The sequence below is a fragment of the Penicillium nucicola genome, assembly GCF_028828085.1.
Source record: "Penicillium nucicola strain IBT 29836 chromosome Unknown utg000008l, whole genome shotgun sequence".
Classification (NCBI taxonomy): Eukaryota; Fungi; Ascomycota; class Eurotiomycetes; order Eurotiales; family Aspergillaceae; genus Penicillium; species Penicillium nucicola.
In genome coordinates, this window is record NW_026643132.1 from 904,692 (window position 1) to 922,187 (window position 17,496).

General features: G+C 48.7%; 5 protein-coding genes across 5 annotated transcripts; 1 reads left to right on the top strand and 4 right to left on the bottom strand.

Annotated features, from left to right (window-relative positions):
• Positions 1 to 93: 93 nt before the first annotated feature.
• On the bottom strand, positions 94 to 4,474 carry N7511_007826 (ABC transporter permease/ATP-binding protein; the record flags this gene model as incomplete). Its single annotated transcript, XM_057130203.1, has 10 exons — positions 94 to 120; positions 189 to 1,685; positions 1,741 to 1,913; positions 1,967 to 2,534; positions 2,582 to 3,158; positions 3,209 to 3,810; positions 3,875 to 3,929; positions 3,980 to 4,095; positions 4,160 to 4,237; positions 4,298 to 4,474. 10 exons carry the CDS (start codon positions 4,472 to 4,474, stop codon positions 94 to 96), a joined length of 3,870 nt encoding a protein of 1,289 aa, XP_056981986.1.
• A 745-nt stretch (positions 4,475 to 5,219) lies between these two features.
• On the top strand, positions 5,220 to 7,413 carry N7511_007827 (transcription factor domain-containing protein; the record flags this gene model as incomplete). The annotated part of the gene is made up of 7 exons (XM_057130204.1): positions 5,220 to 5,231; positions 5,292 to 5,315; positions 5,368 to 5,465; positions 5,527 to 5,951; positions 6,008 to 6,282; positions 6,347 to 7,098; positions 7,161 to 7,413. The coding sequence occupies 7 exons, from the start codon at positions 5,220 to 5,222 to the stop codon at positions 7,411 to 7,413; spliced, it is 1,839 nt and encodes a 612-aa protein (XP_056981987.1).
• A 96-nt stretch (positions 7,414 to 7,509) lies between these two features.
• N7511_007828 (M20 family metallopeptidase) lies at positions 7,510 to 8,772 on the bottom strand (the record flags this gene model as incomplete). The annotated part of the gene is made up of 1 exon (XM_057130205.1): positions 7,510 to 8,772. The coding sequence occupies one exon, from the start codon at positions 8,770 to 8,772 to the stop codon at positions 7,510 to 7,512; it is 1,263 nt and encodes a 420-aa protein (XP_056981988.1).
• Positions 8,773 to 9,350: 578 nt separating this feature from the next.
• On the bottom strand, positions 9,351 to 14,087 carry atrF (ABC drug exporter AtrF; the record flags this gene model as incomplete). Its single annotated transcript, XM_057130206.1, has 1 exon — positions 9,351 to 14,087. The coding sequence occupies one exon, from the start codon at positions 14,085 to 14,087 to the stop codon at positions 9,351 to 9,353; it is 4,737 nt and encodes a 1,578-aa protein (XP_056981989.1).
• A 1,528-nt stretch (positions 14,088 to 15,615) lies between these two features.
• N7511_007830 (cardiolipin synthase) lies at positions 15,616 to 17,096 on the bottom strand (the record flags this gene model as incomplete). The annotated part of the gene is made up of 5 exons (XM_057130207.1): positions 15,616 to 15,745; positions 16,030 to 16,294; positions 16,347 to 16,666; positions 16,748 to 16,861; positions 16,915 to 17,096. 5 exons carry the CDS (start codon positions 17,094 to 17,096, stop codon positions 15,616 to 15,618), a joined length of 1,011 nt encoding a protein of 336 aa, XP_056981990.1.
• Positions 17,097 to 17,496: the final 400 nt, after the last annotated feature.

Below are 17,496 nucleotides of genomic sequence, written 5' to 3' on the forward strand. Positions count from 1 at the left end.
TCACAGCACATGCACATGCTCAGAAAGCCCTAATACTTGACTTTCTAATTTCATCTCAGAAGTATTGCTTCGTACAAATTGTTTGGACGGCATCTATCGATCCAGCCCATTTGCTTGACACTATAATTGAGATATTGTAAGCAGGTTTCTTTTATAGCAAAGAAAGGGACAAGGAATATGATACGAACCATCTGCCAGTACATTCCCTTATTCTGAAGCAACTCCTGATGCGAGCCCCGCTCAACGACGCGCGAGCCTTTTCCACTCAGATTCTCCCCAAAGACAAAAATAACGTCGGCTTTTTGAATAGTCGGCAGTCTATGTGCAACCGCGATAATTGTCATACTCCTCCGTGCAGCCAATCTTTCAAGGGCAGCTTGAACAATTTTCTCTGATTGCGAGTCTAGGCTTGACGTAGCTTCATCCAAAAGAAGCAGTGATGGTTTGCGCAATAGTGCACGCGCGATACACAATCTTTGCCGTTGACCTCCACTGAGAGCTGTCTGGGCTTTCATCCCTAACTCTGTGGAGTATCCATCTGGAAGGGACATGATAAAGCTGTGAATCTCAGCATCGACACATGCTTGAACCAGTTCTTCTTCTATGTATTCTGAATTGTCGATTCCGAGAGTGATGTTATCACGTATTGTTCCTTCAAATAATCGTGGCTCTTGGGCTACCAAGGATAAGCATCTTCGGTATGAAGTTTGGTCAATAGAGCTGATGTCTTCGTCATTAACAAAAACAGCCCCTTGGGTTGGATTGTAGAATCGCTCTAGTATCGATATCAAAGAGGTTTTGCCACAGCCTGATGGCCCCACAAACGCGACAAACTGGCCGCTTTCGATGCTGACATCCAGACCCGTAAACAGGGGAGTATCCTGTGAGGCATATTGGAATCCTAGACTCTTGAAGTCAATGCGAGCTCCAATACTGCGAGATTTGTCGTCCATCGGCTTGCCGGAGGTAGATTCGGTGTCTTTCAAGGTTGGCCGAAAGTTCAGGATCCGGTTTGCGGATGATGTCGCTTGGGCAATGTTCGACCCAAAGCTGAAGAAGCTGCCCGCTTGCTGTCCACCGATGATAATTGACATATAGATAACAAAAAATGACGCGGGCTGATATTCTCTGGACGCAAGAAGCTGACCACCATACCAAAAGCTGAGTGCCATAGCGCAGAGCTCGACACTATCGGAAAATGCGAAAATCAGAGTGGCAACCGAAGCTTTGCGGAAGGCTTTGCTTTGTTGATCTTTCAGAAGACTCGAATACCGGTCCAGGATTGAATTTTCCATGGTCAATGCCGAGACAGTGCGGAATGCCTCGATAGCCTCTGCAGCAAATTGCGAACTACCGGCATACACTGCCGTATTCAAGGAGTCGAACTCTAGTTCGTATCTGATTCGCATGAATGCGGCTATGAAGATGCATGGAAGAGCCGCGAGTACAGTAACTAGACTCAACTTCCAGCCAAAGGAAAAGGCGATGGCGATGCAACCTATCGTACTGAAGATCGAGATAAGTGGAAAGATTCCGTTCAATCCGATCAATTCTTGAATTTGCTTGGGATCCGTGGCTAGACGTGAGACCAGAGACCCGGAGGAGTTCTCATTCATGTCGTAGAATGGCATGGGCTTGCTGACGATATGGTCGAAGTATTCTGTCCGACAAGAGGATGAGATTTCCTAAATGTATGTTAGACCAGACTTGTATATCAGGAGGAAATATATCATCACTCACAGCGGACAGTCTGTTTGCTGAGAATGCAGCCAGAGCGTAGCTGGCTGCGACACCCAAAGACAGAATAAAAAACATCAAAGCCCAGAAACTTGCGGCATCACTAAGCTTGTCTCCTCTGAGGCGGAAAACATCGATGAGTTTGGCAAAAAGCCAGCTTTGCAATGGGAAAGCAGCTGATAGTACGATTAGCCAAATATTTTGGATATAGAGATGCAGCAGGACTTACATGCAGCGCCCAAGACCCCCAATAAAGTACCCAGGAAAAGAGGCCAATGGGCCCGAGCCTCATATAGGAAGATTCCAGTACATCTAAAGAAGCCCTTTTGTTTAACCTTTGCATCATCTTGGTCTTGTGGCTGTTCAGAAACGGTAGTGGTGGATCTACCAAGCTCCTCCTTCACGACGTCAGTGGCCTCGTTTGGATCGGCATCTTCCTCATCTGCAGCGCTCTCAAGTCTTTGGGCATTGACAAGGCCCCGATATAGCCCATCCTGCATGGCAAGAAGCTCGTCATGTGTTCCCTCTTCGACATTAACACCGTTCCTGAGAACCAGGATGCGATCAGCACGTCGAACAGTGGACAGCCTGTGTGCAATCACGATTGTGGTTCGATTTTCAGAAACGCGATTCAGTGCAGCTTGAACAATCTTCTCTCCGCGAACGTCAATTGCACTGGTAGCTTCATCCAGAATCAAGATAGTAGGTTGCTTCACAATGCTTCGAGCTATGGCAAGACGCTGTCTTTGACCGCCACTCAGTTTGGTACCGTTCTCTCCAACTATTGTATCGTACCCCTGAATAAGTTAGATAAGATGTACATTTATTTGAACAAATGACATACCTGTGGGAGGCGCTCAACGAATTCGTCTGCGAATGCTTCTTTGCATGCATGCTTCACCAAGTCAAGCTTGATAGCATCAGGCTCATTCTCCCACTTAGTGCCAACAAGCCCAAATGAGATGTTCTTGAAGATTGAATCGTTGAAGAGGAACACGTCTTGTTGAACAAGTCCGATTTGGGACCTCCACCATTTGATGTCGAGATCTTTGATTTTTCGTTGGCCCAAAAGAATACTTCCTTGACTCGGCGTGTACCATTGCTCTAGCAGACCGACGATGGTACTCTTTCCAGACCCCGACGGGCCTACGAGTGCAGTGGTTTTGGCTCTTTCAAATCGGGCGTTCAGTCCCTGGAAGATTTGGCTGTCCGGTCGCGTGGGATACGCGAAATGCACGTTTTCGAAGACGATATCTCCATGATCCAACGCGTCCGAATCACGAACACCACCAATTGCAATCTTCTCTGCATCAATTATTTCGAAGAATGTGGTCGCTGCGCTTGCCGCCTTGAAAACCATGGTTAAGGGAGTTGTGATGCTTCCAAGAATGCTGACTGCGATCATGATAGAGAAAAATACGCTGCAAGGTCAATTAGTAAGTAAGCTTAGTGACAGCGCAAGTTGACTCACATAATGACAGTATTAATGTCATGAATATGACCCTCTCGGAAGAGTTTCAGACCAAGCCAAAATGCCAGCGAATAACTGCAGTACATGGCAAAGAACAAGACACCAAACTGAGAACTCAAAAGCGCTGCCATACTTCGACTTTTGTCTCGTGATTCCATGACCCATCGTCGATATTTTTTGGTAAGAGGTGCTTCGGCACCCAGGGAGACAACCGTTCGAATTGAGCCAAAGACTTCTGCTGCGATCGCAGAATGCTTTTCGTCTGCTTTATCTGCCTGTTGTTGCTTCTTCGAGATGGCAGGCAGTGTTGCGCTGCAGCCGATACAAATGAAGAGAATGCAAGAGCTAGTAGCAAGAGTCAAAGCCCATGAGTATTTGAAGGCGATGATATATGCTGTGATTAAGAGTGCTGTAGATTGAAAAAGCGTGGCCATCTTGTCTGATATACTCTGCTGGATTGTATTAGAGAGTGTGGTGATTGTGGTGACGACTGTTCCGACTGAGACTTGGTCAAGCTGGCTGATTGGCTGGGCGAAAAGCGAACTCATATACTCCATTCGCAAGGCGGCTGAAATTCGAAGGCTGATAACCCGGAAGCAATACTGGACCGCAGTAGGTCAGTATTCGAGCATGATGCAACACGCTGGGGCTTCTTTGGGTTGTTACCATAGAGAAATAGGTCAAGGTAAACTTGGCAATAAAGAGATATACAATGTACAGACTTTCTGGAAGTCAGCTCAGGTAAAATTGGAAAACGCAGTTGTCACCTACCTCAGTCGGCTGACTGATTTCTTGAATTCTGCTTCGGTGATCGAGGATCCGGGAGTAAAATATGTACTAAAGTCACCAACCAGTGATCCAAAGACGATGTTCATGAGCGGTAGGGGCTGGTGCACAGTTAGCCTCCAACCTTTTCAGTGCGATAGTATATAGAGATATAGCGAGGCATACCACACCAGACCCCACAGCGCAAACCAAGGCGACTGCGAGGATCATCCTATCTTTGGTAGTCGTATACGATAAAATTCTCTGGGTTATATCAGCATCAAATTACACTGCGGTTCCTTTCTTCTCATGATTGCAACTGACAAAATAATGCTTCAGCGAGGCAGGTTGTTCGGTCGCATCTTTGTCTTCGGGTGACTCCTTGGAAAGATCCAGGACTTGCTCGCTGGGGTGATCATTTGTGGATGCTAAAGATTCTTTACTTGTAGTCGCCTTGTTTGCCACTGTGTCTTGTAAAGGGACATCTTGCGATAATACCATATTTCTAGGTATGCACGAAATTATAATTTGCGAATAGAAACTTTTTGGGAGATTGAGGGAACATTCATGATTTATATATCAAGGCAGACGGACACCGTCTGCAGGTGGGAGAATCCGCGATTCACTGACACAGTCGTAGATCGGCGAATTTGTCGACTTGTGATAGGTAGAGGGCACAGCTCCCTCCTGGCCGAAGAATATAATAGCCAGGACCTCCCATCGGGATATAGTTACTAGGGCAAAAGGGGCCAGGTGGAGCCTGGACATTCGGACTTATAACAGTCCGTTGGTGGAATGCCCATCGTTCATATCACCGCCTTTAACCTATTTCACCCCATGTTGGACTTTTCAGTCACAGGACATCTTTATTTTGCAGTTCAAGTATTTCTAGTTGAGTCATGGAGCCATGAAACCAGCGGTGGAATAAGTTAACGATCATTTGAGTGGCAGTATGATAAGTATTGTGTGAATCCTGTAAAAAGCAAGTGTTATATAAATGGACTTAATGTATTCCAGTATTTCAAATTGAAAAACTCGACAGCTATTGGCGAGGAGTGGACCGACTGGCCAAAGTATGACGAAATTCAAATCACATAGGCGGCAGAATTGACATTAGAACTCCTGATAGCAAGCAATAACAGACAAGCTCCTCGCATGACCCGAATTTCTAGCCTCCCGTGCGGACTTTCGGACTTTGCTATTCCCGCCTCTTCAACCTCCACATTGCGATATGAGCCCCCCCTTGATGAGTATTTCGGTGAGACAATCTGCCAAAATAACACCAAATACTGAATTAATTATGACTTACATGTACTAGTGCCGTCGTTGCCAATCTAGAAAGGTATGTTGGTGTTCCGATCCCCGCGCCACACACGAGAGTAACGTGTTTCTAGATTCGATGCAACCGAGTCGCCCCCAGATGTCAGAAGTGTGAAGCCTTCGGGGCCGAATGTATCTATGTGCCACGCAAGCCACGAAACAAGAAACAAGAGTGACCGCGCACCCATGATCCTAGTTCAGTAACTGAGAGATTGGACTGACACACACCGTAGCAACGACATCGATCAGAACAGTGTTCTATCGGAGGTCTTACGCCGCCTCAAACGCTTAGAAGAGCATTGCAAGTTGGATGAATCTTCAGATGTCAACGAAGATGGCGGTAGTCCTATGTCGGTATCGTCGGTTGATTCAGACACCGATAAACCTGTGTCCTCGGACAAGTCCGATGCGCCTACCATGCCTGGAGTGATTCATGGTGTATTAAGTCGCATTCAAGACCCAAAGAGTCGATCGCTGCTCTTCACCGATGTCTTTTGTCACCTGCGATCGGTTGAATCATGTTTCTTCGACAATGAACGCTGCGTGGGGGCTATTGCTGCTGCAATGTCTGAAATTGAACATCTCCAGAATGGGGCAGCCGAGGGGCCTCCGGAAATGTCCGATTTGCCCAAAGATTCCTCAAAGAATGTTATTCAGAGTAAGTCTCTACCTGATGATAAGTTGTATATTGGCTAATTACTAACTTGAATTTAGATTATTATGATTGCTACCAGTTTGAGGGTTTCAAAATCCCCCTAGAGAAGAGCTTCCTGCTATCGATCCCTGACCTACTCGAAAATCCTCACGTTCAACTTGACTGTACTTCCCAAATCATCTACCATACCGTTCGTCTTCAGGGAATGGTATTGGATCCCAGCTTTAACAAGGATGACGGCAGCCAGATCAGACATCTTTACGGAAAGTGCTTGGACCTCAGCACCCTCTGGCTAGAGAATATTCAAAACACCTATGCCGATCTTTTCGTCGCTGTTTTAATGGCAAGTGAAGCGATGGATATTTGGAAGAGAACAAGCAAGACTGACAACGAACTAGATATCCATGGCGCTAGAAGCATGCGATAGCGAAGTAGCTTGGAAGATGCTAGGTCATGCTTGCGCAATTGCGAAGGCCTTGGGATACTTCTTCGTCGACGGGAACCCAGAAGACACAGATGATCAGTCTCCTCTAGCACAAGGATCCACGATTGACGAAAGTGAAACAGAAAAAAACAGAAAGCGGTTTGAGTTCTGGCATCTGCTTCGAACGGACTGTCTGTTCCGACTCTCCTTCGGCAAGCCCACTTTGATACCGACCGGGTCCTGGAAGGTCAATTTTCCAGATCCAACCATCAATGGGATCGATTATGAAGCCTCTCGTTTCGTCCAAATTCATTTCCTGGCTTCTATGCGACATGCTTTGGTCGTGATGAAGTACCTGGACTGGATGGACTCCGGACCGAATCTAGATCCGGTCTTGCACGATGCAACGATTGATAGCTTCCTTCAGGAGGTGCAGTTGATTATGTCGGATTGGAACGCCGTAAGATATAGCCCGCAGAAGTTTGTTGCGTATGCTGACATGGAAAAGGACGAGCTCTTTCGGATGGCCAAGACACAGGTAGACACCTGGTTCTGCGTGGACATGGTGTTTACCAGTTACAAGTTTCTCATTGTTCTTCATCAGTCAAAGAGATGTGACCGCGATAAAGATCGGCTGTCACATCAAACTATAGATATCGCCAGAAAATCGATCCAAATGTTCCAATTTCTGATGGGAACATCATCGCACGCATGTTGGGGTTTAAGGTATGCAATGAGTCACGTTCCAGAGCTCAATAATTGTTGCATTACTAACGGCATACTAAAAGTCTCATACTACTACAGCAGTTCATCCCATTCCTCATCATTTGTTTGAGTATCATTAGGAATTCCGAGCCTTCTGATATCGAGACAGATCTCACTTCAGTGACCTGGATCTATGACTACGTTGAAAATATTGTGAAGAACCGAACGGAGCTACGACCTGTGATGATTATTATGAAGGCTATAATTGTTGCTTGCCATCAAAGCCGAAGTTACCAGCTTGAGTCTTCGATGTCAGGTAATGCAGGAGCCGAGTAAATATTCTAATTTTTGAAAATTGAAAGTATTGTTCAAAGTGGAAGTGACGATCAAGTTGACCTAGTATACAACGCGTTTCACGTGAGATTTCTGGGTTCATTTCCGCAAGAATGTCAAAGCCGCAAGACTCAACGCATCGATGCCGGTTCTCATGGTTGGCTGAATCACAGGGGCGAACAAAGCCGAATGATTTCCGGGTATTTCTGCCATGAGAGCCTCATCTTGCTGTGCTTTGTCCCAAAGCTCCGGGTCAATACCTCCAAACAGCCAGAAGGAGCATGGAAGACCTTGAGAGGTACCCAGTGTAGAGAAGTCTTCGCTGACGTTGGTTCTTGGGGTATCTCCATCAAACGACTCCCCGAAATGATCACCAAAAGACGCAGCCAGCTGCAAAGCAGCACTTTGGTCATTTGTAGTGGGCGGGAACCGTCTGGTCGGGGTAAACACCGGCGGTTTCGGCGAACCACTTGCAGCACATTCAGCCTCAACAATACGTTTAACAGCGGAAAGGATCTTCTGTCGAGTCTCAAGCTTAACAGTTCTGAAATCAATCCCGATCTCGGCTCTATCCGAAATGACATTCTCAGTCTGCCCAGCCTGCAAACTGCCAACCGTCACCACGCCCAGGTCACTGGGATCAACCTCTCTACTAACAATACCCTGCAATCTCACAACAACATGCGCAGCAAGCAGCACAGGATCAACAGTCTGATGTGGCTGGGATCCATGACCGCCCCTGCCAAAGAGCGTAATCTTGTAACTATCCGCAGCAGCCATAATAGTCCCAGGCCTGGAGCCAACAGCCCCAGCCCGCATCCTCATGACATGCTGACCGAAGACATAATCCGGCATGGGAATCTTCGAATAAAGCCCATCATCAACCATAGCCTGCGCACCTCCGCCCCGCTCCTCGTTCGGCTGGAAGAGAACGATCAAAGTCCCGCTCCAGGAATCCCGGATCCGCACCAGTGTGTCTGCCGTGGCAAGGAGACATGTAATATGCATATCATGGCCACAGGCGTGCATTACCGGCTTCATGGTTCCGTCGCCATCACGCATGGTTACGGAACTCGCGTACGGCAGACCGGTCAACTCCTTAATTGGCAGGGCATCCATATCGGCGCGGAGGAGGATTGTCTTTCCTGGGCCATTTCTGAGAACTCCTACTAGGCCGTAGCCGCCGATATTTGTGTGGATCTCATAGGGGCCCAGGCGGGATAGGATGTCTGTGATCTTCTCAGAGGTGGCCTTTTCTTGCAGGGAGAGCTCTGGGTTTGCATGGAAATGCCTGTAGAGATCTTCGTACGGGCCCAAGTTTAGTGAGGCGGCGCCTAGTATGCCTGACAAGCTTTGGGCCATTTTGATCGATTATCGGAATGAGAAGGAGAATGCTGGAATGCGTTTACCTATTTTCTGTTATAAAATGGCTTGTTAGTCATCCAATTAAGTGCCCGCGCGGGGTACACCTTCCCTGAGTAGCCCCCGTCCATAATGACTCACTGGGGCCTGTGTCTGGGTTTTCAGGGGGAAGGAGCGCAATTATGAGAACAAGCTCTATTAGTGACACATTTCTGAGGCTGAGGCATCTTTATTTCGATGTTTTGTCCATGTGAGAAGCGTGCAGAATGTCGTCATACATTATCTTCCCCCTTCCATGCCGCAACTGGTTTTAAACAACAGAGTGTAATAGTTACTTTTGCTGGATCTTATGGACGTGACAAGGTAGAAAGAAAAACTCATTTTAAAATGAATATATTTAGTGCTATGTATGCTTTTGAGATCCAATGTATCCAATATTCACCAGCAAAATATGATGCTCCATGTAAATGCATATAAAACATGACATTGGGGGGGAATGAACAAAGTGATGAAAGAAGTGAAAAAGAAAGAAAAAAATGAGGGAAATAAAAGAAAGGAAGGGAAGATCCAAAGCCAACTCAAGCTTCCTCGGTCTTCTTCGACTTGAACAGACCCTTGACGCGATCAACAATCAACCCAGCACCACCAAACAGGTATCCAAGGCCGAATCCCCAGCCTCTCACACGAACAGTGTAGATGAAGAAGTAAACCAAAAGCCAGTTGATAATGACAAAGGCCAAGAAAATACCGAAACAGCGCCACTTGTCGCCATCATGAACATTCAGATTGGCCATGTATTCCGAACCATCCTTGTAAGGACAGTACTGGCAATCGGAAGTCGCATCCGGGTTGACAAGATAGCCAACCTTGGCAAGCTGGCTCACAAAGTCACCAGCATATGCCTGACAACTCTGACCAGGCGGGGGGTTGAAGTGAGTTGCTTCCTCAGAGGCACACTCGATCGGAACATCGGGCAAAACAGCGGAGAGGACGCCACGCATCCACCAGGTGGTCGGGTTAACGTAGTACATCCAGTACTTCCAGAAAACGGGGTAGTTGGCGTATGGACGGACGATACCGTTGAACAAGTTGACCATGACGAAGAAAAAGGGCAGGACGTTCGAGATGACAGTGAAGGAAGGAGCGAAGGCGCAAATCCATTGACCCCATGATGCCTGGAAGAGGAAGAAGAGCATTGACATGAGGAAGACATAGCCTGCTGATGAGGAGTCGGTGGGGAAGCCGACAGGGTAGTACCAGAACAGCCAGTAGATCAGACCTGAGATGATGGCAGCTGGGATTTCGCAGACAACGTTTGCAGTGCAGAAGGCGACCCAGCCGTAGATTCTGGATGGGTATTCTCTTGCTTCCCAGAGGGCACGGTTGATATAAAACTTGGGGACGATGGAGTTGAGGACAATTGGTGGAATAAGAATGATCAGGAAGACGGAGAACATGCGGTCTTGCATGGATGCTACTGTGTTGGGGAGCATCCAGAAGGTGAATCCGTTGAAGATACCGATGATGACACTGACGAAAAGTTTGCCGTAGTAGTAGGACGGGTCGCGCCAGTAGTTGATGAAGAGACGTTTTGTAAGTTGGGTGGTTTGGGTCCAGGCTGATGCGGCAAATTCGTTCTGGGTGCCATTTGATTGCTCAATGGGAATTTTGCTGCGCTCTGTGCGGATGCGTTCAATTTCGGCCAGCATGTCGCGGTTCTGCTCTGAGTTGCGCCATTCTTCGTTCCAGTCAACGTGTTTGCCGTTGCGTTGAGTTCCCTTTGCGGCGGTTTCCAAGATGAATTCGGCGACGTTCTTCGAAGGCGGGCAGTGGAAGCCGCGATCACCGAAGTACTTGATCACTGCGGCGCCCTCCTGTCCAACGGGTCCGAAGTAGAATGTGTTACCACCGGGGTTGAGGGCGAGGATCATGTCGAATTGCTGGATAAGCATGGAAGAAGGCTGGTGAATGGTACAGACAATAGCTTGACCAGCCTGGGAGAGCTTCTTAAGGAAACGGACGATGGAGTAAGCAGCCTGGCTGTCGAGACCACTGGTAGGCTCATCAAGGAACAGAAGCAGACTAGGCTTGGCAGCAAGTTCCACACCGATGGTGACGCGCTTCTTCTGCTCAACATTGAGAGAACCAATGATGGCATCCTGAATTTCTTCAAGTTCGAGGAGGTTAATGATACGGTCGACATACTCGATCTTCTCAGAGCGAGGAGTTTCACGGGGCTGGCGCAGGATAGCAGAGAACTCAAAAGCCTCTCGAATAGTTGAAGTCTGGTCGTGCAAATCCATCTGCTCACAGAAGCCAGTACCACGCTGGAAGTCGGGACCAAGGTTGTGGCCATCGACAAGCATGTCTCCGGTGACGACACCCATCTTCTGGCGCTGAGCAAGAGTGTTGAGCAGAGTAGTCTTTCCAGCACCGGAGGCGCCCATCAGAGCAATCATAACACCGGGCTTAGCATAACCGTTGACACCGTTGAGCAGTTTGCGAGTTCCGTTTCCGTAGGGGACTGTGTATTCGACGTTTTCCCAGGTGAAACAACGCTCACTGTCAGACAGACGGTTGAAAGTAGCATCCTCGCCAGAAGAGCCCTTGCCCTGGGCGAGAGCAGCGTTATCACCAGCGTCAGCGATCTTCTCCTCGTCGTTGCCATTAGGCTGAGCAGCGATAGCCTTAGCACGCTTGGACTTCTTGAAGACCAAGGCACCGCCACCACCACCACCGAAGGACAGGAACTCAGCAGCCCAGACAGTGACCAAAATGTAGAGAACAGTGAAGGCAATAATGACACCAAAGTTGCGCCACATGTGGTGACGAGTGAACTGGAAGTTGGTGGTCAAGTACTGCGATCCACTAACAGTAATACTACCCAGAGTTGATCCAGTCAGAGCACAGCCCTGGTACTCCGGGCTAACATTGGGGCCCTGAGGAACCAACTGAGATGCAGCACACTGCATAGTACGATCACTGAACTCGTTTGACAAAACTGACTCGTAACTGTAGGAGATCGGGTTGACATAGAACAACCAACCAAACCAGATCGAGTCCGAGATCAAATTCTGCTTGGGGATCACATAGCCGACGTAGATAATCAGCAAATTCAACCCAATACCAGCGAAGCGAACAGCATCATCAATAGTCGGTGACAGAGCAGCGAACATGCGGTAGAGTGAAGTGATACAAATGGTGGTCGTATAAACAAACAGGAAATAGATGAAGAATTTTGAAACATCAACATCAAGACCAGTCATGAAGTAAACAATGATGGTAAATGGAACGACCATGCAGAAAATGGCAGGGAAATCCACAACCACGCGCGCAATCGAAACAGCAGACGGACGGTAGAAAGCGTAATCCTTGTGTCGGGCAACAATGCCACGACCAGAAACAGCAGGCATCAGCTCAGTAAGCTGCAGCCAACCCAGGAACAAGATCGAGAAGAAGAGAGCACCACCACGGGAGAAAGCACCGCTGGTATCCATCGCTTCTCCGTAGAAGAGAGAAGAGACAATAAGACCGTTAGAAATGATGATGAAGTACTTGGTGTAGAGGGACGTCTTGTCACCCCACAGCAGCCAGATCTCACGCTGCACACAGGCCATGACCTGGCGCACCAGAGACACGGTGTAGGGCGATTTCTTGGAGACAGTCTTACTCTTCGACTGAGCAACGGTAGACTGGAAGCGACGGGTGTCTTCCTGCTCGGTATCTTGGAGACGCTTCTCATAGCTGGAGACATCATCCTCAATGTAATTGTGAGAGGTACTGCTCTTGAAAACCTTCTCGAGCTCCTCAGCAGTCTTGGGGGTGGATGCCTCGCGCCCGGGCTGGAATTGGCGGGCATTAGGATCACAGAGAGATGTCAGGAAGTCGGCGGTGGTGGATTGGTCGGGGCAATGGAAACCAAGGTTGACGAAGTACTGGCGCGCTTCGTTGGCGGGACCTTGGTAGAGCATGCGGCCGGCGTCGATGACCATCACCTTATCCATGAGCTCGTAGATGCTCTCTCCAGCCTGATACAGAGTGACAAAGGTAGTACGCTTGCTGACGTCGGTCATGATGCGCAGGGATTTGGCGTAGTCCAGGGCAGTGCTGGCATCCAGACCACGAGTTGAGTTGTCCCAGCATACAACGGACGATTTGGTGGCCAATGTCTCCGCAATACTGACTCGCTTGCGCTCACCACCAGACACGCCGCGAACATACTCGTTACCAACGAGCGTATTCTTGGTGTGGCTGATACCGAACATCTTCAACAAGGCATCGATAATGATAGGAATACTTTCACGATCCTGCTTGCGAGTCTTGTTGATGAGAGAAAACTTCAGAGTCTGCCAGACAGTGAGAGAAGGGAAGTGTTGATCGTCCTCGGGATTATAATTGACTTCGCCACGGAAGTGCTTATTCTGGTCCTCAGACGACAGACCGCCGTAGCTGACCTCGCCTTCAACCCCAGCAAACGCACCCCGGTCGTTGGCGATAGCCTTCAGGAAGGTGGTACAGCCGGCGCCGGGACGACCCAGAACGAGCATCATCTCACCTTCCCGGACAGCACCACTGAAATCATGAATCAAATCACGAACAGGAGGCTTCTTGCCGAAGTGCAACTGCGGCACAAATCGACAGATCAAGTTATACAAATCCGGACCGAAAGTTCCCACTACGGCGTGGGGGAGGGTGCGCACGAACGACGCGCCAGTCTGTACGCCCTTTACAGTGAGGTTCTTGAAGACGACACCGACCTTCTTCGCAGGCTCGCCAGCCGTAGTGCGGCGTTCCAGATGACCCCCAATGAGGAACTCACCCAGGTCGAAGTCATCCTGTTCAGCTTCGGACTCTTCCTCTTTACCCTTTTCTTCGTCGCGGCGGCTGGTGCGTGACTTCATGCGATGACCACTCTTGGTGGTTGACCTGGTGCGGTGGAGACTGAGACGGGTCAGTTCGCGGCGCATTTCCTCCAGGTCTTCCATTGCGCCACGGCGGGAGACAGGATCGCCATTTTCCTGCTCGCCCCAACGGCCATCGGCGCTTGCGAGGGATGAGCTGAGAGACGAAGAGGTCGAAGTCAATTTGATCGGTTCCGCGGTTTCATTATTGACCTGTTCCGTAGTGGCGGTCTGTTCGAAAGGCTCCTCGACGAGTGCGGCGTGATGTTGTCCATCAGAAGTGGAGTGATGTGTAGAGGACTCGGTGCGATCATTCTGTCCATTGGAACTAGAGTGTTGAGCGGAGGAAGTATAAGTTCTGGACTCGGAGACCGGGTGGTCCTGGGAGTCCATGGCACGGAAATCGGCGTCCATGTCGCCGTAGGATCTACTAGGGCAATCAATGGCAGATTAATGATATTAGGAATGCTGATTAGGGGTATATACAGCGACAACAATGGAAAGAAATAAGAAAAGAGTGGAGAGTGGGAGACAAGTAGTTCAGACAAAGGGCAAAGTCCATGGACGTGCCAGAATTGTTAAATAAGGACCCCATCGTCATTAACGTTAACTCCGGGATCGATTTGTAAGAAAGCCAAGAAAAGTACAGAAGACACCCATGTGGGCATTGGAACGGTGCAACCGTCGAATCAGGGGGGCATAAAGGCAGATGAAGCGTTCTCCAAGCTGTTGTGGAGTGCATGAGTCAGGGTTAATCACCTCCCGTCATCGAAGAATTTTTCGCCGGAGATAGACTAAGAGCCGGACTTAGCCCGATTGGACCAGAATGGGGCTAATAATGGGCTACGCTGGACATCTGATTGGTCAGCCCTTTCCTCCCCGACGGGATATCCATTCCTATCTTATCGTGCTGACCGCCAAGCGATGCAAACACCGGCCTTTATATTCCGCGACCATCAAATCTCCATCACATATTTCCCCTGATGAATAATGTTACTAATATGAATATTGGATTGGAAATCGATCTCATTTGACTTTCTCAGGGACAATTTTCCCCTTTCTTGGCTACGATGGTCAATCCTGTCCCCCAAGTACATAGTAGTAGTGATTCCAAGTGGCATGTACCCTGCACCGGTAACCCGATGTCCGAGCCCTCATGAATAAGTGCAGCCACAAAAACGGCCCGCCACCGACTAGATCTGACTCAAGCAACACCTTCAAATCCTGCAGTTCGGCGACTTTTAAGATCTGACTGATCCACATCGGTCAAATCACCCCCGAAAGCATTGCGACCTAATAGGCAATTGGTAATCGAGAATGGGGCTATCAGACATACTTGCACCCAACTTGAATTGATTCGGCTTTTCAGTTCTTAGTGTCCATGTATACCGGCCCAGCCCGACAGCCGACATGACTTGCGCACCCGAGAATGGTGGCCGGTTCCACCGGCACGAAACGTCGGGTAGCCCTTATGAATGCTTATACGTCTTAGCTGTTCATTGGCACTGAATCATGCACTATGGTTCGACTGATCCTGGGATCTGACTAGTTCATGTGCCCACTTTTCTTTCATTTCTCGGTTTTTATGTTATCAAATGCCGAACTGGTCTGGACAATGCCCCGCTTTTTATTTTGGCTGACTGCAGCGTCGGGGCCACGTTTCGGATATGTCAGAAGCGTCTCGTATTTCCGATCTATATTTCCGACATGAACAGTATGTTTGTGGAAACGTGTACGTGGTGCATGTTGAGTGCTCGGTGAGTTGCATCGTGTCTATTGTGCATATCGCTTAGGTTGCTGCTTGTACATTGCATACTGTATGTTCTACGAGAGGTGTGGTAGTGGCTTACTGCAGATTGATGTTTCATATGCGGCATCCCTGTTACAGGATGAAGTACTATCTGTACATTTCTAATTTAGCTGGGTTATGCTTAGGCCAGAACTAATGCTTGCCCTTGCCAGCGGCTTGGGCGATTCGCCTTTGAATCTCTTCCTTGGAGAGGATCTTTACTGCGTTGTTGGAGAAGACGTAGCTCAGACCAGACCAGAGGGTGGTTCCTGCGACAAGATACCTAATTCGTAGTTAGCATAAAATAAAATAACCTTCACATAAGAAAAAAAATAAAAGAAACATGCAACAGTGAGGATTCGCTAGTGGTCACCCACCTAACTACTAACTCACCGGCGTGTGGCTTAAGTACGGCTGAGCGGACGGGAAGCCCTGTTCTCCACACCCTGTGGTCGCATGTACTTAAGAACGCCTTGATGTTGCTTAACTCGGCCAAGGGAGCATTGCGTCCCATGACAGAGAAGAGGGAAATAGGATGGGCATGAAAGGAACGTAGGGATAACTTACTGGAATCCAGTCATGGCCTCGCTCAAATGCCAGGCACTGACAAACGCTTCGGGTACCACAGGCAATGCGATCGCACTACCAACCAGGACAAGCTGCAGAGCAGTGTTGATCTTCGAAATCTCGGTAGGCTTGACCTCGGCCGACGGCAGCGAGAAATCCCAATACCGGGCCATGGTCTTGGGCTCCGGGAGAGAGATCCAGCGGTAGTAGATGGCAGACATAGCCAGGCCAACATCGCGACCGAGAATGATGACGGCCAACCACACTGTGAAAAGGTTAATAGCACATCTCTTTGCCAGCCAACATACGGGACTTACCAGGGAGAGCCCCGTTTACAGCAAGACACGCGACTCCAATGGTCATCAACAGCTTATCGGCCATGGGATCGATGATCGTTCCAACGACCGTCTGGAGGTTATAACGCCGCGCGATGTATCCATCAACGAGATCCGTGATACCCGCATATGCGAACAGGGATAGGGCAGCTGTGTGGTAGTTGTGTACCAGGAGATACCCAACCACGGGAGCAGCCAAAAGCCGGGAGAAAGTGAGAATGTTAGGGATAGTGTAGATATTCTCGTGAGGGCTATTAAGAGGAATTCGCGCTAAGATTGGTTTTTTCTTGGGAGGCTCGGTTCTGACTGAGGTTAGGGAAGCTCATGAAGAACGTCGATGACTATTGGGTCCTTCGATATTGGGCAGGCTTGATTGAACCTACTTTTCGGAGGTTTTGTTTTCCTCCGGGGTTTTCGACCCAGACCATCTTTGTTGGTTGAAGAATGCTGGTGGAATCAAAGTAGTGGTCCGAAGACAACCCAGCCTCTTGAGGCCACTGAAAATAATAAGCGTTGTACATTTCACGATAGCAGGGCATATCATACATACCCAGTGGGTAGCTGTCCCAATGTGGAAGGTCGAGTTGTGGTCATGCAGCGGAGTCCGCTTCTCTGAAGAGCCTCTGCTCGAAACACATTGGATTGAACGAGAGTTCGTGTATTGTGCAGCAAGCTTTGCGATGCCTGCCGACTTACACGAAGGGGCAACTGGACTGCACACGCTCCAATCATGGTGACACAAATCAAAAAAATAGAATGGTGGATGAAGGGTCGGCACGCCGAATAAAGAATCAAGCCAGCAGATCCAAAGTATCACGATTGCCTTCAATCAGACTTTTGCACATGCACAGCCGGTTTTAGACTATGCAATGCCACCTCAAGATCAGGATGATGATGCAGTGGGAAGCACAAACAATGTTTGTTTAGGATGAGTGTCCGCAGGAAACTCGCGATACAGATTCAAAGAGAGATAGAGATCAAATGAAACACTTTGATCACGCAGAAGTCGCAACAGAAACACCACAATATGCTATAGTACAGGGGACAATCTGGGTCTTGTTAGCTGGATCGGTCGGGAGTCGGAGTCATGCACTCCAGTCGGGAATACATACACGAATAATAAAACAGAAGA